A 25,677-nucleotide genomic window follows, 5' to 3' on the forward strand; every position below is an offset into this window, starting at 1 on the left:
TCTGCTTATTAAGCATCAAAATAGTCAGAAGCAAAATGGGTCGAGATGCACCAATGACAATCCCTGAACTTAACCTCTTGAACTTTATTGGTTTCCTAAGAGGTCCGCTAGTGTAAAATATACTACTGTACTAGAGTAAAACTTAGGTTTTTGGGCGTTTATGGTGAAAGTCTTACAATGTCTTCGAAACAGCCGCCGAAAACGAAATCCAAACAAGTCGAAAATAAGCAGGGAACACTTTTGTCGTGGGTAAAACCATGCACTAGTGACACAGAGCCTGGTGTAGTCGAAGAAACAATCCGAATCAAAAAACAACCCGAAAGCAATTTTTTTGGCAAATTTTCCGCGAACGATTTCCCGAACAAGTTCTCTATTTCGTCAAAGTCAACACAAACGGAAATTAGAGACAATAACAAAAGGTATTGTAGACAAATGTAGTGATCTGACATGTACCAAGAAGTATGCTTGAACCGAGGGACCGAAGCGAGGGGGGTGGGGGCGGGGAGTTAATGTGGGCCACTCGGTCAGCCCCCCCAGTCATTTTATGCTTGCTACGGGCCTGTTTAAACAGGCTCTCCTCGAGTTTTCGCTAAAAACCTATCACTGCCGCCGTGCATACTAGCGCAAATCTTATCTACTGATTGCATGCAGTTAATTTTTGTCAGTTCTTTTTCGGTTAGTGTTCTTGAAAGCACAAGAAATAAACATCTGTGTTGCCTTGTAGGGAGTTCGTCCCAGTATATGACGTATTCAACTATGGAGATTGTGCACGAAACACAGTCCATCAATTTGAGTGACATCTACATGACTGCGACTGTAAGCAGTGAAACAAACTATACGTCCTCAGTTCTTGGCAGTGAAAACTCTGCATCGATCTCCGCCACACCTCCTCTTCCATCCAATTGCTACCGCGTATGTGTGTGTAACCATTCCACAGGCAAGTATCGTTAATGTTTGTTCATCTTCTTACGATTTAAAGATATTTGTAACTGGAAGCAGGGGATATTTACTTCTCCACAGAAAGAGGAGGAGAATATCTGTAATTCTTGAAGGAAAAGTTTGGAGATGAGTCTGGAGAATTCGTGGGTGCTGTGTACTGAGGCTTAAGAGAAAAATAGACAAAAGGAATTTTGACGACGGTGACTAGTTGCGTTCGCACAAACCTCGACTCCTCTCCCGCGTATGTTATTCTAGAAAACCAACGAACTTCTCTAGACCTGTACTGGAAATAATTAATGACATGTTAAGCCCAATTTGTATATTTATAAATAAATGTACTTACTTGTCACTTCTTTTACATTTTACAGTGTATTATTCGACATCGATGGATTACAACATGTCAGAAAGCTCTTCTTATGGAATCAACATGACACAGAGCTATAATATGACGCAGAGCCATAGTATGTCCCACAACTACAACATGTCCACTCTGTCAGTCAATTTGACTTCATCTGACGTAAATATGAACCCAACACCTTCAAGCGTGAATATGTCGTACACAGCAAGTGTCAATGCCACAACAGCAAACTATAGCTCTTCCGTCTGGCCGACACCAAGTTCGTCTGTTTCCGAGCCTTTTGTTTGTTCGAATCAATCGTGCTGGTGGGAAGTTGAATGCAGGACGTGTAAGTATGCACCTGGCTTGCGAAAACCGCCGTCAGTCCTCGCCGCTAGGGACATTTTGCGTCATCAAATAAGATTAAGCATCGCGTTTACGGCAAACGGCAAACGTGAGATTCAAGTTGAAAATTTTTCAAAATGGGTTATGAGCAGATAAAAACAGCTTAAAACAATTATTATGGATAAAATTGGCGTGAATCTACCGACTTTCGTGTATTTATAATAAACAGTAAACGATAAGTAGACGGAAAACTTGATCACGTGGTCCAGATCACGTTTGCCGTTTGCCATAAACGCGATGCTTAATCTTTCTATTCCAGCGAAAGGTCCCTAGCAAGAAAGAGCGACGAGAGACGGCTGTATTCACCCGCTAGTATAAGCCGATTGCAAACGCCACGTTTGCAATATTGGCCGCGTCCCAAAACAATAAAACCATGACCATATTGATGTCCCAGACAAATCCTGTGGAAGTTAAAACCTTTCTTTACGTTAGACCCTTTCTTTTTTTACAAAATAATTTTGCATATTTGCATACCAGGTGAGCGCAGGGAACCTCTATAGAAGTTGAAAAATGCTCGAAATTCAGCAATTGATCTCAACAGCTGGGGAAAATGAGGAATTGTGAACAGTCTGGAAATGGCATCATTTGAATTGAAAGCCTTTTTTGAACCGACCTCCTTAATGAAAGATATTTTAAAAATGTCTCTTGCGAATTAAACCGAGAAAAATCGGTTAGTATTGTTTTTATACTTCCAGATGCTCCTCGTATAGCTTCAACGATTTCATACGGCATCAATCCTTCCCCTTCGTTAGTCCTAGAATCTTCTTCATCAGCCATAACAACAGAACCTCCATGTAAGGATGAATTCGATTGCAACGGTAAGTTAACAACTTCTTTTCTATGAAACCCATATTTTGAAGATGCGAGCAATATACCATCGATTTGATGGTATATTTGCTTGGAAATGAGGTCTATCGATGGAATATTTGCCTGGAAATGAGACCGCTCGGGTAATAGTGAACTAAAAAATGGCGCTCACAGCTATCCGAAGTTGAACATGCTGAATTTCTGACTAAAACTTAACGAAAGAAACGTAAGAATACGCAAATCATATAGCTCGATGAATGTTATCTACTTTTTGAGGAGTGTCTAAAAGAAAAGAAATAGAGTAAAGTTTTAGAAAAAAATTGAAGTCTACGAGGAGGTAGCTTGTTAAGAACATAGAAACATTTTGAATGGATGATGCTAATCTCGGAGGATGTTATCCACCTTGGCCTCCGTCCTTGGTGGATAATATTCTCCTGGATCTGCTTAATTCTTCACATCATACTCAGCCTCAATAATTGGTAAAAAAAAAACATCCAATCGATGATCTTTTGCCCACATCATCTATTTATGGTTAGCCCCGGATGTTATGAAGAATTAGACAGGGGGATATAATCCAATTATAAACCGCGAAAAATCATGAAAGAATAATAGATAACTATTCTAACTGCCATCATACTTTGTAATTTCAAACAAGGTGACTGCGGTGGAGGAGCATATCTGGATTGCGAGGTCTGCATTGAGGTGAGATTTAATTTGGGTTGAATAACAATTATTCACCGAATTGGAGGTGAGCCGCGAAGCGGCGAGGTAAATACCCATGCACCACTAGCCACCGACACAAGGGGGCGATAATTGTTTTAGAATATACTAAAACAGTGAGATAATTGAGCACAAAAATGATGATTTTTAACTCATTTGTTGTTGCCAACGATTACAATTTTGGCGCGCAATGACCGAACGGCCGTGGTGGTCGCTTTTTCTTGCCGGCCGACAAATAAAACTTTTGAAGGCATTTGTTTAGCTCTTGCGGGGAGATTTTTTCAGAATTAGTTGTGAATTCTTTTTGTATTTAAAATCATTCTCAAAAAAGATTATTAAATTCAGTTTTAAGCTTATCTTTAACATGAACAAGTCAACTAAATAAAGTAACGCAAGAATTAAGCTTAATTTACATTTTTAAATAAGGACCTTTTTCAATAGTTTCAACGATAAATTCAAGTCAAGAAAACAAAGCTTTACCTGTTAAAACTTCTAAACCGAACTTCGTCACCTTCTTCGTGTATTTCGGGAACAGCTTGGTTGATTATTTGTGAAATTTCTTTGTTTGTTACGACGGGTAGCAAACCGGGAGGTCATTTTGACTGCAACTTGAAACGCGAGTTTGGCGTCGATCGCGCGGAGGAACTGGAGGTGAATCAGTGAATAGCAATGGCTATTCACTGATTGAGTAGCCAATCAGAGCGCGCGAAAAACACTATCCACTGTTTTAGTATATACTAAAATCGTATATACATGGCATAACAAAATTAATCTAATCGTTAACTTTTTGAGTTAGCTTTCCTGCTAACATCTCCAAGCTAGCCAATTGAATAAGTCATCTTAGCTACATCTCAGCCCACTCTATTTTTCTGTTACTTCTTCTTCCCTTCTCAATGTTGAGTCCCACAATACTTAAACTAATCCAGGCGTGATAGATAGATCACCCTATGTAAGGTAGTCAGAATTCCGGAATCCGGGAAATTTCTGCTTTTAAATCCGGAATCCTTGGCTTGGAATCCAGAGTTTCAGCTCAGGGAATCCAGAATTCCGCTAACGAATGAAATCCGGAATCCAAAGCTTGGAATCCAGATTCCAAGACTGTTTTTGTATCGTTTTACATGGGGCGAGATAGATTTCTTTTACGTACCAAATAGTTCATGGTTAATTGTAAGGCTAATACCTAGTTTTATTTCTTCTTAAGGGTAATACAGGTGTTTCTTCATTACGAGACTGCAACGGCATCTGTAATGGGACCGCTCAAAATGCCACATGTGGAGTCTGCCTCATGCCAGGGGCTGTGAACCCTGCCTTGGATTGTAACAACGACTGTCTCGGAACCGCAACTGAAGATGAATGCCGTGTTTGCACAGGGGGAAGTACCGGTCTAATGGCTAACTACCTAAAGGATGCCTGTGGTAGGCCTCCCAATTTTTTTTTAACCAATGTTATTTTTATTAAGGCTAGCTTTAGACAATGTAACTTATTATGCTGAAAATAATATATCTGAGAGTGCGCAAGACTCATTCCTCGTGTCCCATTTTCAAAATGAGAATGCCAATATCGTATTCAACATTGCATGAAAGGTTGGAAAGGAGGAGTGCGGTTATAAAAACCTTTAATTTGTGAGAATTTTACCACCGAGGCGCACTGAAGTTCGTATATCGAAAGGGCACTTTCTAGGTCTAAGATAGGGAACGGTTTTGTGTTGAATTGGGTGTGGATCGTAGAAGACGCAACCTCTGCCTTTATTCTGTTTTGTGTTTTGAAAAGCCGGCTTTGATTACTTTGAATTCCTGAATGTAAATGATAGCATTGGGTTCAGGGTTGCTGTGGACATGTATTAGAGTTGCTTACTGTAGCATGTGGCAATGAATATTGGGACAGGCCATACAGGCTATGCAAAAGGGGACAGGAAATCGCATATTTGAGTCTAAAGTGGTGTACGCAAAACCATGGAAATCATGAAACGTGGAGCATAAAATTATTTAATGATTTTATATGACCGAAAAGCAATTAAGTTTTCCATCACTGAATCCGACCACTCGGACCTTGGTCGGAAAATCAGCAGGGCACTAAAGAATCTCCTCAGGAGAAGTCGTTCGCGCTTCTGAATGATATGTGTCGCAGCCACCAGACTGATAGTCCAAAATGAATCAGTGTACTTGTCATAAAATAGTGTAAAAAGGTTCAATAGGAACATTTTTTAACGGTTTCCCCTGTAGCCCAGATCTTGGAGGCATTCGACAGAATATTCCAATAAATCTTCTTTAGCATTGCTTTTTCGTGATTTCATTTGATTTTGCTATCTAAGGAAAATCGAAGAACATGGATTTGTCCTAAGTCCCTTGCCAGAAGTAGAATTTTTTTAATGAAAAGTAATCTTTATATAAGTGATGTCACTGGTGCATTGTAATCAATGATTACTGTACATAACTACCTGCTGTTCTCGCGCCTATTTCTTGAATACTTATTGATGTTTTAGGTGTATGCAATGGAACTAATACGACGTGCGTGGGGTGTGATGGCGTACCACACAGTGGTAAGGAATTCGATGCATGCCGTGTGTGCGATGGCGATGGCTCAACTTGCACCGACATCATGAAAACTGAACCGAAAACCATCTCAAGCTGCCATCCTAATGTTTTGGTATTTGGTGCTGGTCTTAATACTGGAAATCACACATTATGTGTGTTATACAACGACACTAGCGGAGAAATGGTCGTCAACACAACAGGTATTACAAACCCTTGACGTGGGCTTATCAATTCAGACAATGCGAAAAACGGCTTTGTTAAGTAGGCACCCCCTGCACCCTCCCCCTAGTTCCGCCCCTGCACTTTATTCTACATTGGTTAAGGGAATTTGGGTTTATATCAATAGCGTGTCCTCGAGCTGATACAATGTCCTATTCTCATCACCTTTCTGCTGGAACGGTGATGAATATTATTGCCCCCGCAGGGATTTCGCCCAGAAGGCGAAATCCCGAAGAGGCACTCTAGTAACTCGCGCGTATATTAAGGAAAGTACTTACAGCTGAAATATACAGTCATACAATCAATATAGAAAATATTTCGATTTGCTTGAACAGGAGCCGCGAGGAATCGGTAGGTAATGATGACGTTTCTATTGTTTGCCCCCGCAAGTGCGAAATGGTTAGGATGACGTAAAGACAGACATCCCCAAGGGACCGCTTAGGTAGATTTTGTGACATTTACTGTGCAGTCATACTTCGACACTCTTTTGCGTTACGTGTTATCAGTGACATTCTCTGGAGCAGTTGTTTCAGTGAAAGTTACGGACCAAAATTTTAACGACACTCGTTAAGCACAGAAGAAGTTATAAGGTGCGTAGAACTGTGTATATATAAACACTTGGAGAGTTCAGATACGAGTTCACTAGGTACGAGTTCACAAATCTTTCATTAGAAACCTTGCCAGACACTCTTTCTCTCTCTTTGACCGGAATAGGACTCGGCCCCAAACAAGCAAGACGAGTGAACAACGGCTAGCTTCTCACTAGCAGAACGATGGACGATTACAGAAATTCGCCGACAATCAAATTCTGTGCTGACTCCTTCCCTGCTCACAGATGTCCTTCCGCTATAAAGTTTAAAATAAGACTAGAATGCTAGAGTATGAATTGATCAAACGTCCTTTTAATTTCTAAGGCTTCCTTTCCGGCAAATAAAATGAACTGAATGTAAAAAGTGAAAGAGAAATAGCGAAAAATTCAACTTCTAATTAAATCTTTTCTTATGCTTTAGAATAAACTATTCTCGAAACTGAGAGTGTTTTGATCAAAGCTGTGTAAATCGACCTGAAACTGTGCATGGAACCTTGCGTTATGTGTGGATATCTTCCTTATGAATCGGTATATTTCAAAGAGCTACACAACGAGCAAGAATGCTATTGACCGACAATATACAGAGCGGGGGCAGCTGTAGTGTCAACTATTACTACTAGTTAGGAAAAGTTATCTAGATGCTGATCAAATGACTTCTGGGAGTTAAAGGGTTAAGGTGCGGTTTCAACATGTGACATTAAAGAAGTTTCATTTCTGTTTCAGCAACTTCAAAAAATCTCACGCATGCGCAGTGTGAGTTTCAACCCTGGGCGGATTATATTCCTGGCAGATATAACCTATCTGTCGTAATAACACAGAGTGGTCAAGCAGACGTGAAAACCAACACATCTCTTCAGATTTATTACTACAATTGTACAGATCTCTCGCTAACGGGTGTCGTACCAAACGAAGTTCTTCTGGATGAGCTTCCTCGATACGTCAACCTAGAAGGCAGCGGTTTCTTCGACTGGGAAGAGACAGTGTGTTATTTTGGTCCCCACGTGACCACTGATGTGGTCTTTGTAGACACGTCGCACCTTCACTGTAAGGTAGGTGGACTTGCAGCTATCGGGCAGTCTGTTTGTTAGTTTATTCAATTGTATTGCTGGCGGCAAGAGGAACCAGCAATCATTCTCGTCACCATGCAGAGCCCTCAGACCTTATCTCCAAGTTGCTATGCATGCACGGCACATATGTAGACCGCTTTGTTTGGGCTTCCACTAAGAATGAATGGAATAGACAGAATGAACAAACGCAGTCTGATGAAGCGCATTTGGACTTTCTATCATTCGTAATCTGATCACGCGTTTTTTGACCATCTATCACCTGAAATTTACGCAAAATTCAGCGTTAGAGCAAAAGCGTTTTGAAATGCGAGCATTGACGCCCGCACTCCGTAATCTTTGGCTATTATTTGTTCGACTTTGTTTTTTGATCCGATCGAAGTTACTACAAAAAACTACCCATTTATAGGCCCTGAGGTTTTAGAACTCTCTATGATCTTCTATTAATAGTAATATAAATTAATTTAGCAGGGGCACCCAACGAATGTTTTCTGTAAAAATCTGTTCCGAGAAGTGAATATTGCCTAGAATTTTCTATTACTTGAGGACAGCTAAAAATTTCTAGATGACCGTTTCATTCAGGTACGCTTTTTGAAGCTTATCTCTAAAATTCCCTACAAATTTTCTAAAGTTTAATTTTCACCTTTTACTTCCCAAGCTATGCTATTTTTCGTAGAAAAAAGGGAATCTAAAATGTTTTGATTAAGAAATGTGATAGCGTTAGGAATCAGTTCGTAATACGTCAAATTCAAGAGAGGATAAAGGGGACAGAGAAGGCATCCCCCATACACACCCTGTTCCATAGGTAATTCGTCTCGAGTTATTTTTAGAATCGGGATAAAGTTTACCTAGCGCCCTGCGTGGATGTTTCGTGGAGGTTTCGCATGACTAAACGCCGTGCAAAACATGTCGGGCGAAAGGCAATGAAAGCGTAAAGCGATCGAGAGCATTCCTGAATATTGACGCGAAATGGGTCGGCGCTTACCTGGGAAAAGGGAATCGGTGGACTCTTTGACAACCGGTGAAATCAGTTTAACTCGAAGTTGTCGTAATCTCAGTGCTTTAATAAAATGAGAAATTTCGCCGGTCTATTGACCGGTCGTTTCTACAATAAAGAAAGTAAGACGCCAAGTGTTATTTTTGTTGCATAAAAGACTAATAAAAGAATAAATATCAAACCTCAAATTGCTCTCTTCAAACTGTAAATGAAAAAATGATCCTGAGAGAATATTCAGTGTGTCAAGGATTTCCCTGCTGTACTCTTAGCTCTATACAACAGAGGAAGGGTGATTCTTTTTTAATTTCCGTTTCGCTGACACAGCTTTAGCAGAAATCTCTCTGTAGTCGTTTTTGTCGACAAAAAGAATGGCAATATCGCTCTCCGCGTCTTCCGCCATTTGGTTCTGCGTCAATTCGTGAAGGACGCGTGGCTCTGAGCGTGGATCATCAACGCGGAACACATTCGCCCTATGTGATTGGCTGTTGGCTAATTCCCCTTGGGATTAACTCGAGACGAATTACCTATGGAATAAGGTGTGTATGGGGGATGCCTTCTCTGTCCCCTTTATCCTCTCTTGGTCAAATTTCATATAAATTTTCGGAAAAATAATGCTCACGACAAGCCGTTGTAATTTCGAAAAGACTCAAGTTCCCCTAGGATGACCGAACAGATACAAATTTTATAGCGCCGCTTAGAATACATTTCTAGATCTTTAAAAGTACTCTGGATAGCCTAAAAAGTGTTTTCAATGTATTTAGGAGGAAACCATCGGTGGGTGCCCCTTATTTAGTGGGTTAACGAAAACACAGTAATGGAAATGAGACTGTAGACTGTTCCACGAAGGTCAAAGATACAGCCTTTTTACCATGATTATAATGATGATCATGATGATGATGATGAAGCCGGTGTTGAATTGGGAATGTTTAAAGGCATCAAGAAAAAACAATGAAAGACAAAACGGAGGTGTCAATATCAGTCGCTAGTTGCTTAACAACATTAATACCGCGACAGATGAAAACTACTCAAAGATGACTAACAAATTCTGATCTATGGAGTGAATTCTTAAAATAAAACATTTTTCCCTTAGATCTCCTCTGTTGATGATTCCACCCAGTTGGAACTCTCACTGTCGATGGATGGTGGACTGAAACAGGTTGGCCAAATCAATTTCACTGTGTACGACAGCGCGCCTAACGTGACTGCAGCGAGGTTTAGCGATACGGCCGACGAGATTGAGGTTTACTTTGACAAAGAAGTCGAGTTTGCCGTTCAAGAAACCTGCGATAATTTTCTCGAAAGTGCGACTGTTTCTAAGTTAGGACAAGATCCTATTTGCTATGTGCCTACAACGTTAGAATTGGTGATAAGTTTGGGAATTGGTGCGAACATCACGGTCGGCGACAGCTTGAAATTTAAGAGCAACGTCTTCAAAGCTTTGGGTCAAAGCTTCGGACGATTTCTCAATGGTTCGTTTTTAATTGCTCCGCCATCGATTCCATTGATACCCGTGGCTAAGGTGACAGGTAAGCAGTTATATCTGTGAGTTTTTTAAAAAAAAAATTCAAAATAGCACCAATTATTGGTGTCTGCAAAATGGCGCCTTACAAAGGAGGAAGGGGTGGATGCTACCTCCCCAAAGATCCTATTAATTTGTGTATTATGATAATTGTTATGATTTTTTCTGCCGTCGGATGCTTCGACTTTCATCAACCATTCCGTATTTGTGACATTCTCTCTTTTGTTTGGCTTTGTAAGTGGAGAATAAACTTGACTAAACTAAAACTAAGCTTATACTCACCTATAACATCCTAGATTTTCGAGATCACCCTGAAAGGGTCTTAAAGGTGTTTATTAAGAATTTCTCAAATAGTTTTCGAATTTTCTAAAGGGAAAAAGTGCTTGATGCTGGCTTAAATGGGTGTGGTCCCGACTCCCAGCTCTTGCCCCACCATTTTATGCGAGAAACACGTTTGTATCTAAAATATAAGACTAGGAAGAGTATACTCCCCTATCTATCTTAGGTCTGTGTTATGAGATAAAACAGTAACAAAAGCAGAAAAGCGTTTAATTTTAAAAGTTCAGGTGCAACGGAAAGATACTTCACTGCATCTACATCTCACAGCCTATGTTAACTTTGGGCATAATCTAAGATGAGAAAAGTAAAAATATCATTAACACTTTGCATGTATCTTCTAACTAAACTGTTCGTGATTTTGATTGTTAACTACCTTTTTGTTGAAGGTCCTGACACGATTTCGTCTTGTGGAAATCTTACTCTTTCTGGTTTCCAGTCTTTTGGAGGTGGTGGTCGCCAAATGAATTTCAATTGGTCCTTGGTATCACCAACTTCAGGAGCTGACGCAACCGATATCAATAACATTCTAAATGCACTTAGTCCAAACGATGATCGCATACACATTCCAGGCACGATATTAACAGCTGACAAGACTTACGAATTTAGTCTTGGTGTGGCTAATTTCCTGGATCCGGCGAGCTTCCAAACTGTCAGGCATTCAGTGGTAAAGGCTGCTGAACCTGTTCCAGAATTGACGCTGAGTTCATCTGTTGATCTTGATCAAACCCCAGCTGTAATTTATGTCTCGGAAGACCTTTACATAAAAGCCCAGGCTGTTGTGAGTGTCTTTAGTTATATTATCATAATTATAATTATCATCGTTCCTATTATATTACTACCCCTTGTCATTAATTGCAAGTAGGGCAATTGCAAATAAACCCGAAAAAAAATTTCGGGACTTCAGCGGAATGTTTTAATGTTTTTCTCTTCAAAACCTCCTAATCTTGGTCCATTTTGCTGTATTTGTTTCCACCGATAGCTTTACTGTTATTTCTCGTTCTCCTTTGGTGTTTTCATCTTTAACTTTTCTTTCTTTTACCTATCCTTACTTGTGAGGTGATCCTTCATGCTGCTAAAAAGCCCACTGTTATGTTTTCCATGAGCCCATCTAGGATTCACATTTTCTGTCTTTATTTGCAGTAATTGTTTCCATCTTCATTTCACATATTTAAAGGAGAGGGGTCCCGAGCCTAGGACGGGAGGGAGGTACTCCGGATTTAAAGTGACGGGGATGATCGAAGGAGTTTTGGGGGTTTGAAATTTTCGATTCCAGGATTTTTTGGGGGGAAGGAATATTTGGCAAGTATTTTTTCACGGGGCATGATTTAAGGAGGGTTTTGGGGGAGTTCATAACAATCTGAAGATTCCTGGTTGTGCCCGCGTATCCGGCCGCGAAAACAAACATTCAGTTTCGAATTTATTTTTCGTTTTATATCATTTAATTCTTCATGGAAAAATTTGAGACGAAAAAATCGTCATGGGATTTTTTAGGGGTTAATTTTTTGGTCCAGGGATTTTTTTGGGTTTTAGTTGAAAGCCCTAGGGATTCTTTTGGGATTTGATTTTTGTACCCATTCGATCATCCCCGTCACTTAAAATCAGAAGTATTCCCCCTGGCACCCCGGGGGTACTCAATAAAGTTTCATCGGCGTTAATGTATTCCACCGCAAGTTAACGAGATTCACTTCAAAAAAGGGAATTAATATGGTGCACCCTATAGTACTGAGGCCCAATCCCTTAACCTTTTATTACCATTTTTGACCGAAATGGTACACCTGTCACATGTCTAGTTTAAAACTTTGCATCCATTTTAAATGCTGTAAACATGAACAACTCACAAAACTAGAAACAGATATAAAATCATTCTGTAGCCCTTTCAGGTCTATTTACAGACCAAAACAACTGACATCCAAACCGTCTCATATACTGCAACTAGTAAAATCCCTACCCTTTCATACCTGAAGCCAGAAAAGGTATCCCTTTCGGGCGGAGCCTCACCGTATAGGCCATTATTTTTTCATCTATAAGATTACAAAGATTTTTTAAGGTGGCTCCCACTTCTCGTAAACGGACAGCTCGACTCGAGGCAACGAAAACCGTTTTTAACTCCCCACTTGCAAAAATCATTTCTTTTTTAATTCAACAATTTCTGTAATTCAGGTTGCTCCTTGTGCAAACGACACTAAAATCAACTTCTTGTGGACTGTAACATGCTCTGATGCAACCGCACAACGAAATGTGGAGGGGAGCTCCTCCTTTCAGTTCACTAAAGAAAAGGCCACTGTCAGCATAACTAAAGGTGTATTGACTGCTGACGTCACTTGCACTTTTAACTTGACTGGAAGTATGAACTACAACCCGAGTATCAAGAGTTCAATCGCCGTGGACATCAAAGCACTGCCCACTCCTCTTGAGTCAGCTATAAGTGGAGGTAGGGTAAAACTTAAAAGAGATTTTATTGAAGAAAGCCTACCAAACTAGAAAAGGTGTTCATCCCGATCAAAATGAATGTTTAAAAGCAGATAGGCTCGCCAATATACTTCACACTAAAGCGTCCAATAAGATGCGTTTACCCACTTGATATGAAGTGAATATTACTGAATACTTCAAGATAACCAATAAAAACAGATTGTCAATAATACCAATATCACTGACTCTATACTGCCGTGAAATTGTGTTGGTAGTATAAAGAGCTTAAGATGTCACGAAGGCGACAAAACAACAACTCTGCATGTCCATCACACTGTTTCTTCCCCGTACGAGTACGACTTGACTTTCCCAAATTTCATGTTTACGCTTACCTGATACCTTAATATAAGTGCTACCTCTAGTGCAAGTGAGATAACCGTTAAACTGAAGGTAATTTAAACCCATCGGCTACCTAAAAGTGGTTTTACGTATCTGCAGTTTAACCGGAAAACATAACTTGCACGTGAGACATCCTTGAAGGTATCCGGTTACCTTAATGGACGACTACTTTAATTTTTTTATGTCCTCTTAACCTTGAATACGGTCCTTGAAAATGCGACCCTAACAGAAACCGATGGCGTTTGAAAAAAAAAAGTAAAAATAGTGACCCTGAAGTGTTCAAAAAAAGCGCAGATTCACTTTTTCCTGGTATCTTAATGCCCCTGATGTTTCTAACAGTATAGCCAGTTGACGGAAAGTGAAACATACTGCAATGAGCAATGTTTGTTACAACTAGAATTCACCAGCCGGTCGGGGAAAATAAGAAAGGTAGGAATGGGATCCCGGAGGAAGAGGGGTGTGGAGGCGGGAGAGGAAAAGACAGGAGTTGAGAGTTCTAAAAGGCTGGGAAGCTAAAGAATAGTGGGAAATTATTCAACACTACTTAATACTTCGTAATCGAAGAAGGCTATGGGGAGGAAGCCAAGACAAAAAGAAGCGAAAGCCGGGAATGTAGGGACCAATTTCTCAGTTGAGTGCGGTTTCCCAACACGATTCATCTTTATACTGTCATGGATTATCTTGTGTCGACGATGCAAATTCTCTAACTGGCTTAAAGTGGGAGCCTCGTGTAAACGACCACCTCTGGTAAACTGACGGTTTTAGTTTTTGCCCTATTCTAAGCAATCACCTGATACAAATCTTTGATCTCTCTGTTGTAAGAACTACAAAGCTCTGATTTTCTTGTATTGTAACCTAAAAATATGCATGCAATACATTGTCTCCAAAAAGTAGGTACGTCTAAAAGACCTCCTGTAGTTTGACTCTTGCATAAATAGAGCATCTGCAGTAGGCGACTGAAGTATAAACTCGGATTATATTTTGGATGGTAGCTTACGGGAGGTTTGACTGTATTTCAAGCTAAGAAAACTTCTTTTCATGACATTTTAAGGTGATCGACAGATTGGCCGTAGCAGCGGGGCAATCCAATTTGATGTTCTCACTATTGACGTAGATGGATCAAGTCTGAATTTAACGTGCAACTGGCAGTGTGCAGTTCAAGATGGCGGATTTTGCTACTCAGAAATAAACAGAGGAAACCTGATATTTTCAGACCTTTCTGGATGTAGAATTGACGTGCAGAGCAATCATTTTAGAGCGGGAGAAACCTATACCATCAGGTTGGTCCCACCTAGAAAAAAAAAACAAACTATTAATTACACTAGATTTTTCAACTCGTTAGTAATTCACAAAGAGAAACTGCAGTTCGATATCAGATAAAATTATCATTAAAAAACTTTTAATTTGAGATACTATATCGAAGTCGGTTTAAATAAATGAAACGTTTGGCTACACCTAGTTTTTTAAACCAGTTACTGGTGTCTGGATATCAGATGTTAGTAAAATTTAACTAGTGGTCTATTATCAATACTGCGTTTTGATTGGTTGAGCCACCACTAGGCTGTATGTTATGGCCCACTAGTAGCGAGAAGCGCCGGCTTTGAAAACCAAAACAGTGGCGGCTGAATCCTGTTTTGCTAGCTAAAGTTGTTTTGTCTCGATAGTTTTGACCAGCTAGCTGGATTTTACTAAAACAATTATTCCTCTCGCCCTCATGGCCTCTGAGTCAATAGCCCATGAGGTCGAAGGCCGAATGGGCTTTTGACTCAGAGCCCATTCGGGCTCGAGGGATGATTGTTAAAAATATAGCGTCTTGTTTTGACATATGAGAGGACTATGAACCGAACATTTTTAGTAGGTTGTTTGTAGTAAGGGGAACATTTTACATTGATTTTACTGTTACGTAGTAACAAACAACAAATGAAGCAGTATGAAAGTATAAACAAAGTTACGCCCTAATATATACAAATGCCTGAACAAACCTAAGAATAATGCTTAGCGCCATTTTCGAACGAAAACCAAGTCAAACAAATATGTTAGGCTACAATTTCAAATACATAAAAAGCAAAAAATTTCTGCGCTGTCTGGCATTCGTCCAACACAGACATACAGCTGTGCGGTTGTGTCGCAGACTGTCCCACATCTTTAAGGTTTATATGAGACCAAGTTCGGGCTTGTTCAAAGGTTAAATAGCGCTATCCACACTATCCAGGGGATAATTAATGAGTAAACCAACTACGTTTTATCCATTGAAAGAGACGTATCCAGAGGATAGCGTTATCCACCTGTCAAACAACTTGGGCCTCAATTTCCTTCCCCTTTAGTGTTGATGCATCCAAGGGCTCTCGTACTGCCTCAGCATCCATATCGTTGACCGTGGTGGAAGGAAATCCTCCGCTTGTCTGGATGGGATCAGGAGCTCCATCTATCAAAGTTTCAGAAACCCAGAAAGTTGTTCTCAACGGATTTTACAACACTAACGTTCAGCCAACCAAAGTGGAATGGAGCTGCAAAAGACAGCAAGGTTGGTAGGCATCTTCAACTTAAATTACTTTCGATATAGTTGAAAAGTAATACGCGTCATGTCAATTTTATTGCTCCTACTTCTACAGTAACGTAAAAGAAATTCTTCATCATAGGCAAACAAGTTATTGCCAGTTTTTAACTAAAATACTAAAAGTAAATGCAATTAATTTTTGAAAGAATATAAAGATGCAAATACAGTCGAAGCTCTCCTTGCGACAACTCTCGTAAGCGACCAGCTCTAGTTACGACCGCTTTTGTGACACCCCATTTAAACTGTGACTTAACTGCTTTTTAATGAAAAGCTCTCGTAAGCGACCGCGACCACTTTTCGATTACCCAACTGGACTTTTCCTCTTTTTAAGCTCTCGTAAGCGACCACTAGGAGTCGTATTCATATAAATCAACACATAAAAATAGGTTAGCGGTGTCTATATCAGATATAAATTCAAAGAGAACAGACGGCAAATTCTGGTTGATCGAAATATCTAAACATTAACTAAATATTAATTTAATTTAATCTCATTTAATTTCTTTTTTTTTCTCTTTGAATTATTAATAAGTTTTTGAAGCTGTCGTACGCGACCACCCCCTATTGTTTTACCATGCAGTCGCTTACGAGAGCTCATTCTCGTAAGCGACCAGCTCTAGTTAGGAGCACATTTTCGAATTCCCGAGGTGGTCGCTTACGATAGCTTAGGGTTGTTTTTATCCTACTTCCCCTCCCTCCTTCTCTTATTTCTTCTTCCTTATCGCTCCATTGCTGTGTCGGAAATTTGAAACACACATTTATAACCTCTCTAGTCGAACAATACCAAACTGAATAACCTTGCTTTATTTGCCTTTCCCCCTAGGATTTGCTTATTTAGATTTGAGTGGCTTTACGTTTTCCCAAGAGTACTTTGCTGGCAAAGAATCATACGCGTTGTTGATAATACCCGGGGGTGTTCTTAAAAAGGGGTCAAAGTATAAATTTCAGTTGACAGTAAATGATGGCAGCCAAAATGGTACAGCATCTATGGTGGTGGAAGTCAGAAAAGGCCCAGCGTCAGGATCGTTGACTGTTAATAAAAATAATGTGGAAGCCCTGTTTGAGGAAATTACGATATCAGGTAATAAAATAATTTTTAAAAATCTGGACTGGTCGTTATATAAGGTGGAAGAAAAAATAGAGAGAGACAAGAAGTGCCGGTCCTCTTTATGGTTCTGCTAGATGTCTTGATTATTTGTGTTTGTGTGTAAAGGGTCACTTTACAAAACTGAAAAACATCCAGGATTTAAATAGTGAAGATAAGAGGGTCATGAATCGAATAGTCGAATGCAATGATAATCTTAACCTATCTGGCTATTTGACATATTAATACAAACAAACATACTTAATTTAAGGTATCATAAAAATATAACACACAAATACCCTGACAAGGAAGTTAAAGAGGTGGACCCTATATGAACTAACGTCCTAAAAATAAAAAGTAAAAGATCAAAACATTATTTAAAAGGAACAAAAATTCACATAGAAAACGAATGAAATTATGAAATACACATATATGATTTAAGAGTAGCTTTAAGACGTCTTAAATTTCCAGCCCCCAAGACGTAGCGGGGCAAATTGTTCGATTCGCGTCCGACTAAAAACATTCCATCTGCCTGGATAACGAATGATTTTTGCTGGAATAGATATACACCTTACAAATGTTAGCATCATTTTAACAACCTATGAGGTCAATTTCAATTTTCCTTACTTTTGATTCAGCTCCCCGATGGACAGTTGAAGCAGACGCTAAACCCCTCCGGTACTCTTTCGGAGAGATAGTAGATAACGTTTGTGAGGTTTGGGAACCTCCGTCGGATACACCCGAATGGACGGGAGTTCTGCCAGCTGGTAATGATGCTAATAGTATCCTTACCCTGTGCTTGATCGTCGAGGATAAGTTTGAGTCATTTACCGTGAAAACGATCAACATCACGTCGAATCCACCGAATGCGGCTGCTCTGTCTTCGGATGCTCTTGATGGCTTATTCCAAAATGATGTCCAGGGCCAGCTGCAAAGCGGCAATGCAGATAAGGCATTGAGTTTAGTAATAATCATTTCAGCCACTGTGCAAGACTCTAATGAGACTACAGGTGGGTCACGATAAAATATTTTTGACCCCAGAATATCTATTGAAATATTTGCCTTTGGAATAAGAGCCATCTTTTAAAGAATACGAAATGACCTTACGAACAAAAAGAGTCATTGTGACGCTAAAAAAAGGACGGAGAGCTACACAACCCAAATGGGAAGACTCGCTGTGTACGCATTAATCTGTCACAGCTGTCAGAGATCTAGAAACTATGTCTTGTTAGCTCCTAGGGCCACGCAAATGTTTCTTCGATACTGCTTTACCTAGAGCTTATGAAAGGCCCAGACAATGTTAGCTTCCCTTGACATTCAACTTTCAATAAGTTCTTTTTACCCCAAGGCATTCAGCTCGCGTACCTTTAATTTACAAAAATTATCACCAAGCGGTTATATTCGCAGGGACCTATTCTAGGGAGGAAAATTTCTTTGTAAAATACTTTCAATTTATAATTGGAGGAAGAGATTATACCAGTCGGGCATTGTCTAGACATTCCTGAGAACACTGTTCCCTTTGAAAGTGCCAATTTATCGGTTAGATATAGCGCTATACAACAGCATTTCATACTGCAGCTCGACGTTATCAAAAGCTAACGAGTAAACAATGACGTCCAAATTTTTCCTTTAATTATCCGGCGTTTTTTCGGGAGAGTTTGAAGGTGGGAGAACCAAATACAATTTCCGGGCGGCTTATGTTCTTAGGGGCTTATCGTAGGACTTTTTAGTTTTTCGAATTTGAGTGGTTTATTGATGGAGGGTGTTATCTTTAAGGAGTGCAGTGTATAAAGCTCTCATCTTTACAATACGCTTGAAATTAATCGTTTCAGATGAGCTAAAGCGCAACGTCTCTCAAAAGACTCAAAACTTCGTTTATGAATTTGTGAGCACTTCTATCGTTGTTAAAGGCAACGCTGGTCCACTTTTACGGGCGTTAGTTAATACCGATGCTGCGGCAGCTGAAAACAGGTAAGAGAAAGAGTGTATGAGATACTTAGCAAGATGATAATCCACTGAAATTACGTGTTATTGAATTTTCTTTCCAGTATCATAAAATTCGAGACAAATTTATTTATTGGTTAGCTTTCTGCAAAGTGTACTTAGTTTTCTGCGCATACACAGATATAGCATGGTCGAATATAGTGAAATGGTTATGAATTCCGCCAAATCCTTTGTTGTATGTTTTTGTGGACTTGATGGTGCACAAAGTTCAATAGCATTCCTATCATATTTCATCGTATTGACCGATAAAAACGTAGCATTAATTTATTCCGTGACAATTTGTGAACAACAGAAAAAAAATTGTGAACCGTCAGAGAGCTTTAAACATGAACAGCAGCGGCTTTGTTGTTTACCGCCTTTCATGATAGACCAGTGCCCTCTACCAACTATGGCTGCATTGATCTAAAATTTATGATTGGATTGTTTTAGCACCAACATGGCTGGTACTTTAGTGAAGATTCTAGATGGGCTCGGGGACCAGTCTCTTAATGACAATCAGGCGAACAATACTATGGGCTGGATTGGTTATCTTGTTGGAGATTCACTTGACGACAATGACGAGGAGTTTCAGACCGTGAGTGTTTGTTATGTAATCCTCTTTTAAACCCCGAGGGGCTTATTTATTTCAAACCCGTTTAAAGGGAGGGGGCTTGATAGAGACGAGGGGCCTATTTGAGAGGGGGGTTTATTTTAATTTAGCGAAGATGGTGGTATCAGTTCTCAATAAAGAACTAGAATGCAATGTGGAAAAGCTCAAATACAAGAAGTTGGAGGTCATGCAGCCGAGGGTCAAAAACAAATCCGAACTTCCAACACGAGAACAAACCATCTCGGATCAGTTAAAATGACGTTTTGCAGTCATGACTGAGTAATACAGTCAATCATTTATTAGTGAAGAATAATAAGGGGGAGGGGGGGGGGTTAAAAGAGAGGGGTGGGCTTATTTACTTTCTTCCCCTGAAAAGGGGGCTTACTAGATAGGGGAAGGGCCTTATTTGAGAGAGGGAGCTTAATGTAGGTTTTACGGTACTTTATGAAGAAGTAATAAAGAACACCATGACTGAGCACTTTACCTAATACGGTATATGTAAGTAGCCTCTCAACTTTTCTTAACTTAAATGTCTCTTTCAACGCCCATGACTGTCAAAACACCAGATAACACACGGCCAATAAAATTTTTCCTGATCGGAACTCTAGCAAACACATACCCCATGATGTTGTAACCTGGTGGCAACCTATGCTCACAGTCATGATGACCAGTATGCCAAATTGGTTTCAGCTGTGAATTGTTCCACAATTTCCCAAGAGTTGAAATTAAACTAGTTAGGGATCTATCATAAACATGCAGCATGGAAATACATGTATATTGATGAAAAGCCTTAAAGATAGTTTAGTACATCTGACGTACTAAAAGAGAGTCCTTACGGTATCTGAGACTATGTAAATGTTTAGGTTATTTGTATACTATTAAGCAAACAGACAATCTAGGAAATTAAAACCCAGAAACTCGAGTCAGTCTGCTGTAGATGTGACATGGTTCTTAATTGAGAACCCTCAGAAAATCCAAGAATAAATGTAAACAAAGTCTGTTTCGTCCTTTCAGAATATAATTGTTGCCTTAGATGGACTAAGGGTAAACTTAGAAAGTCTCTTTCCCGGGGTCTCTTTCGTCCTTACAGAATATAGTTACCGCTTTAAACGAACTGGGGGACAATTTGGCAGTCGACTTAGTTCTCGGCGATCAACCTAGGGAAGTATCTGATGAGCGGGTTGGAGTGGTCAGTGTACAGGTCACTAGTCTACAAGCTGAGCTTCCAATAAGCAGCAAACCCGGGGCTCCTACACTTGATCCAGGAGAATCGTTGAAGGAGTTTAGTGCCCCAAGGAGGTGTGGGGATGGCAAAACCTGTAGCGGAGTCCTTGTAAAACTGGTACATTACAAGCATAATTTGATTACTCCAGACGCAAGCAAACAGGATAGCCAAGTGGAGATTATTTCATCCTTGGTATGACCACCTGCACATTTTAACATGTATTTACTTCTATCTAGGAAATCGCGCAGAAAGCCCATTGCTCTCGGGACATCGAATACTATGTTCGGGTCCCAAAAACTATTCGCCATTTACAGATTGCTGTACCATCGGATATTTTTTTTCACAAAGGGCAACACCGGGTGAATGAGCAAAGGATCAACTTCCCGTTGGCCGTCTTTGATGCTTAAGCTCCCCCTCATGAGCTTATTATTGCCAAATTGCATTCAAATTTGCTGATTCGCAGATAAAGAATAATTAGTTATGTCTCTGCATTCTGTGCGATGAAGAAAAGTCAAAATTAATTTCTAATAACTACGCCAATCAAAAGCTAACTTCGGAGAACTACTTTAATAGATGCAAGGTCTTGAATTTTTCTGATCTCCTCCCGAAGATTATTTCACAGTTTGGGAGCATCCGACTGAAAGGCTTGGTCACCAAGCGTAGGCAGGCATAATCTTGTACCCAGATCTCACTTTGTCTTTCACTTTATCGGTGAGATTTGGGCAAGAGATTAGGACAGGCATCTTTTGTTGGGCTCTTATGACAGAGTAGAAGCTGATGGTTATTCAGGAATGACTCAAATGATGCATACGACCTTTTCTCTTGATACACTTTTTTTTCATGGAATCTTAATGTGAATAGAAGTTGTTGTTGTTGTTGTTTTATTTTCATGCTCTGTAACAATCAATCATGTTAAATGTTTCTTTGCAGGTTATTAATTTTGTATTAAGTGACCCAAATACCAAAGTAAAGCTCACAATCAGCGGTCTGGCCAACCCACTCCAACTGAAATTCTCTGTTGGCGATCCTCCTGCTGGTAAACAGGCTGCATGCAAATACTTTAATGAAACACTCAGGATCTGGATGTCAAACGGTTTGGAAGCAGTAGGACCTGTCAATGGCACTTTAACTTGTAAATCAACCCACGCAACTGTCTTCGCTCCGTCCAACGATATAAAGAACGCAAGTAATGCCACGACTACGTTGCCACCTCCTACTACTGTTGAAGGTGAGACATAAACACGTTACATCTTACGTTGGGGACTACATACGTACGTGTACAAAGGTTTTTGAGGCTGCTACTGAGCGAACATCCTTGTAGGAGTGATAAGACCACAACTATATGTTTAATATAGTCGCATTTCTAATATTCAGTGTCCTGCTTAACTGCAATGTGGTGGAAATGGATATCACTGAAATACGGAATAAATCACTAGGTCGTTCTTTCCCACAGCGAACCGTGAGGCCCGTACCAAAATTATGACTTCAAAATTGGCATCACAAAATCACAACCAAGGATTATATCCTTAACTGTGAATTGCACTTCACTCAGTCCTATTACTATTACAAACTAAAAAATATTTTTCTTTGGATTTGCTCTAAAGTACATGATGTTAAGATTATGATGTTGATGATGATGATGACGATTTCCGTTTATTATTATTATAATGGCTGTACAAACGTCTGGATGTCCAGAGTAAAAAATAAAAGCTTTGGCTGGGCGGCAAACCGTAACCAGCCGCAGCATCGACTAAAATTTATAGTAACGATTACACACTAATTATAATTTCCGCAAAGAAAATAATAAATAAAAACCTGGGTAAAAATGATTTGATAAGAGTGTCATAAAAATTGAATAAATAAATAAATAAAAACCTAAAAGCTTTATGGACGTCTTAATTACAAAATGAAAATGTTCGTAAGTTGAAACCTATCGTTCATATAGCTGTCCATTTAATTATGGGAACGTCTAAGGTATGTAAATACAATTTCGATAATGAACAAGATTAAGTATCTGTTAAAATAGGTGTCTAAAAATCTTGTAGATATCTAAGCGCTCAGCTTGAACATTCTAGCAATGTGTAATGAACTAGACAGAATTGCCTTTTGCATTTGGCGCATAATCGATTCACACTTGTCTCCTACAAGCTCTTTAATATTTTACTCAACCTCTTTCGAACAGCCCCCAAGGACATCTATGATGATGTTATACTGATTGACCTTGTACTCTAAATCAAGCTTATTATTATTATTATTATTATTATTATTATTATTATTATTAACTTTATTGTTCGTTTGCTATTTTTTTCTTTGTTACAGCACCAGAAACGAAAGCAGAGAAGGATCACACAGGCGCCATAGTGGGTGGTGTCCTTGGAGGCTTAGCGTTCATTGTCCTTGTTGTTCTTGGTATTTGGTGGTGCTCTAAGAAAAAGGCCAAAAATACCGGGAGGATATCTCCAGAATCGCCGCCACTAAATCAAGCTTCAGACTGCTAAGGCCCAGACCACATGAGCAGTTTTTCATTTGTTGATATACATTATTGCATTTTCCCAAATCTTGTGGCAATTGCCGTAATTCGTAATTGTCGAAAAAACTAGCTCGATAAATTTTATGTCCTCATGAGCAAATTTTTATTTGTGCGTGTGCACGTTTTCAAAAAACTTTATGTGGTAACTGTAATTGCGAAAAACTGCGCGCCAGTTTAACGTGCATGTGGCAAATACTAGGCGTCACATGTTAAAAGATTTTCGTGTCAGTACGACTAGTCACATAGAAGGTAGACTGCAAAACAGTTGTTTTTGTTTTTCGCAAAATCAGTTTTTCGAGGCGCAAAGAGCTAAGGGCGTCGATTCTTAGACGCTCTAAGCGCGCGAGCCTTTTCAGCTCCGCTCCAGACCTTTCGCTTGTCTGTTCGCGTTTGCGTTAATTTCTAGAGCGCATAAAAACTAGTTTTTGAGGCGTCATATGCATACCGTAGAACTTAGTACATAAAATTTGCTTGTATGCACGGAACGTATTAATAAGCAGCGATAAAAAAGCAAAAAAGATTAACTTGATGTCACCGTTAAATAGACATATTAGATATTTTTCTTACTTCATAGTGGAATGTCTAAATGATGTTGTTCAACTTTAGATGAACCAATGTAAATATTAAATAGAAAGAACTTTAACGTTTAAAACAGCAAAGCTGAAAGTTTAGATATAGCACTTGATTTAAAATCACAGCATTCATCTCAGAAAAAAAAAATGTTAATTCCATTGCCGGTTGCAGAAAGTTAACCCTCTCTAATGTACCAAACCTAGAAAACATAAGTTGCGAACGCAAAAATATGCGCTATGAAGCAGGAATGTCATTGGCTTGATTAAATAACATTGGGGTAACATTTTCTTAAGTCTGGAGAGCAACATTTGTGTTCATACCATCTGTTTTTCGTGCAGCTAATAAACTGTCGGAAACGTCTTTGCAACAATATTTTTGTTGTGTGCTAGGCTCCCTTTCATTTTGCATGAAATGTCGCGCGTATATGTTACGTTTTTACCACTAGGACCAGTTTTACGTAGTGTACCACTTTTACATGGCGTCATAACATTCAGTATACGTGTTCATAGGCGTAAAATTTAAGTCAGTTTTCCCTTCCTTTTTAATAGCGCAATTGAGTCGTACTTACTTCGTCATTTCCTATTGAAATGGGCATTTGGCAGAATACGGTCACACGCTACAAAAAAACACCTTGCAGGATGGCAACTGACAACGCAGAGGGGAAAGAAAAACAAAGAGAACATATTATTCAAAAAACTAATATCCTTTCTTTACAAGCTGCCACTCCGCATGCGTCGCTTGTCATCCGGCAAGGTGTTTTTTGTACCATGTGACCATATTCTGCAAAGGGCCCTTTAGACGAGTGTCTTCTTGATAAGAACTTAAGAACAGCTGGTACTGTTCCATGTATTAAACTGTAAATAAAGCACCATAGACGGCATACATTTTTTTTTTTTTACGGCATGCATTTATTTTTAGAGGCCGCAAAATTGGCATCGCACTCTTTAGCGAATCAGCGCATTCTTGGAGACCGAAAGGCAGCTTATTGGTACGGAGTATATTCATGAGAGAAGTCATTGCACGCCGTCCTCATAAAAAAGCTTGAGAGCCCCGACTCCCTGAGCATCATCTACTCTCATCGAATCAAACTCCTGAAGCATGGATTCCCCCCTTTTTCCCTGCTAAGTTTCTGAGGCCATGAAACCAGTGGTAGTTTCGTTTAAGGGGCACAATTTGTCTGAAGCGTATCATATTTTTATCTGTATGCACAGGGGAAACAAGTAAACAACTCAAGATTGTTGAACCTAACAACTGATAAACTAATTTCTGATAAACAGTAACTCTTTGTCTAGTCATATTAACATATTGACATCTATTAATTTGAATATTGCATGGATACATATATTTTTTGTAAACCTTCTCAGTGACACACTGAGGTACAGCAGTCATAGGTAACAATTTTCAAAACTGAAACTAGGTTGCTAAGTCATATGGGATTGTGGATAGGTGAGGATGACTATGACACCACCAAGGTTTGTGGGAAAGTTCACGCACAACACAAGTCTTTGAGAGAAATTGTGCGTCTTGTTACTGGTCAAAAGTTAACTGTGCTTAGGAGAACCACTGCCGATGATAAAGCTATGAGGACTAGTAATGGAACGGCTTTACTACCTGCTCTGCCTATCCCATCCCTCTTGTCAAGCCAGCAGGGAGCCTTTTAAAGGGAACAGAGAAAACCAGTAGAAAGGTCATTCCTTTTAAAACATAACAAAACAGTAAATTAAATCCTATATGTATACCTAGACATCTGATACACTATCCAGTGCAGTGTGTTGCTGAGCTCCTGCCTTTTACAATTTTATCAATAATAAATAAATTATTTCGATTTTTAGCACCTTCAT

General features: G+C 39.5%; 1 protein-coding gene across 1 annotated transcript; it reads left to right on the forward strand.

Annotated features, from left to right (window-relative positions):
* The first annotated feature begins 738 nt into the window (after positions 1–738).
* On the forward strand, positions 739–24,715 carry LOC140926364 (uncharacterized). Its single transcript, XM_073376116.1, has 19 exons — positions 739–937; positions 1,308–1,625; positions 2,377–2,499; positions 3,144–3,190; positions 4,410–4,623; positions 5,691–5,942; positions 7,274–7,599; positions 9,702–10,137; positions 10,856–11,247; positions 12,630–12,900; positions 14,329–14,557; positions 15,536–15,801; positions 16,655–16,912; positions 17,554–17,932; positions 18,677–18,886; positions 19,349–19,493; positions 20,599–20,925; positions 21,664–21,961; positions 23,053–24,715. Exons 1-19 carry the CDS (start codon positions 742–744, stop codon positions 23,229–23,231), a joined length of 4,866 nt encoding a protein of 1,621 aa, XP_073232217.1. The 5' UTR covers positions 739–741; the 3' UTR covers positions 23,232–24,715.
* The last annotated feature ends 962 nt before the right edge of the window (positions 24,716–25,677 follow it).

Source organism: Porites lutea, chromosome 2, assembly GCF_958299795.1.
Source record: "Porites lutea chromosome 2, jaPorLute2.1, whole genome shotgun sequence".
NCBI classification, from domain to species: domain Eukaryota; kingdom Metazoa; phylum Cnidaria; class Anthozoa; order Scleractinia; family Poritidae; genus Porites; species Porites lutea.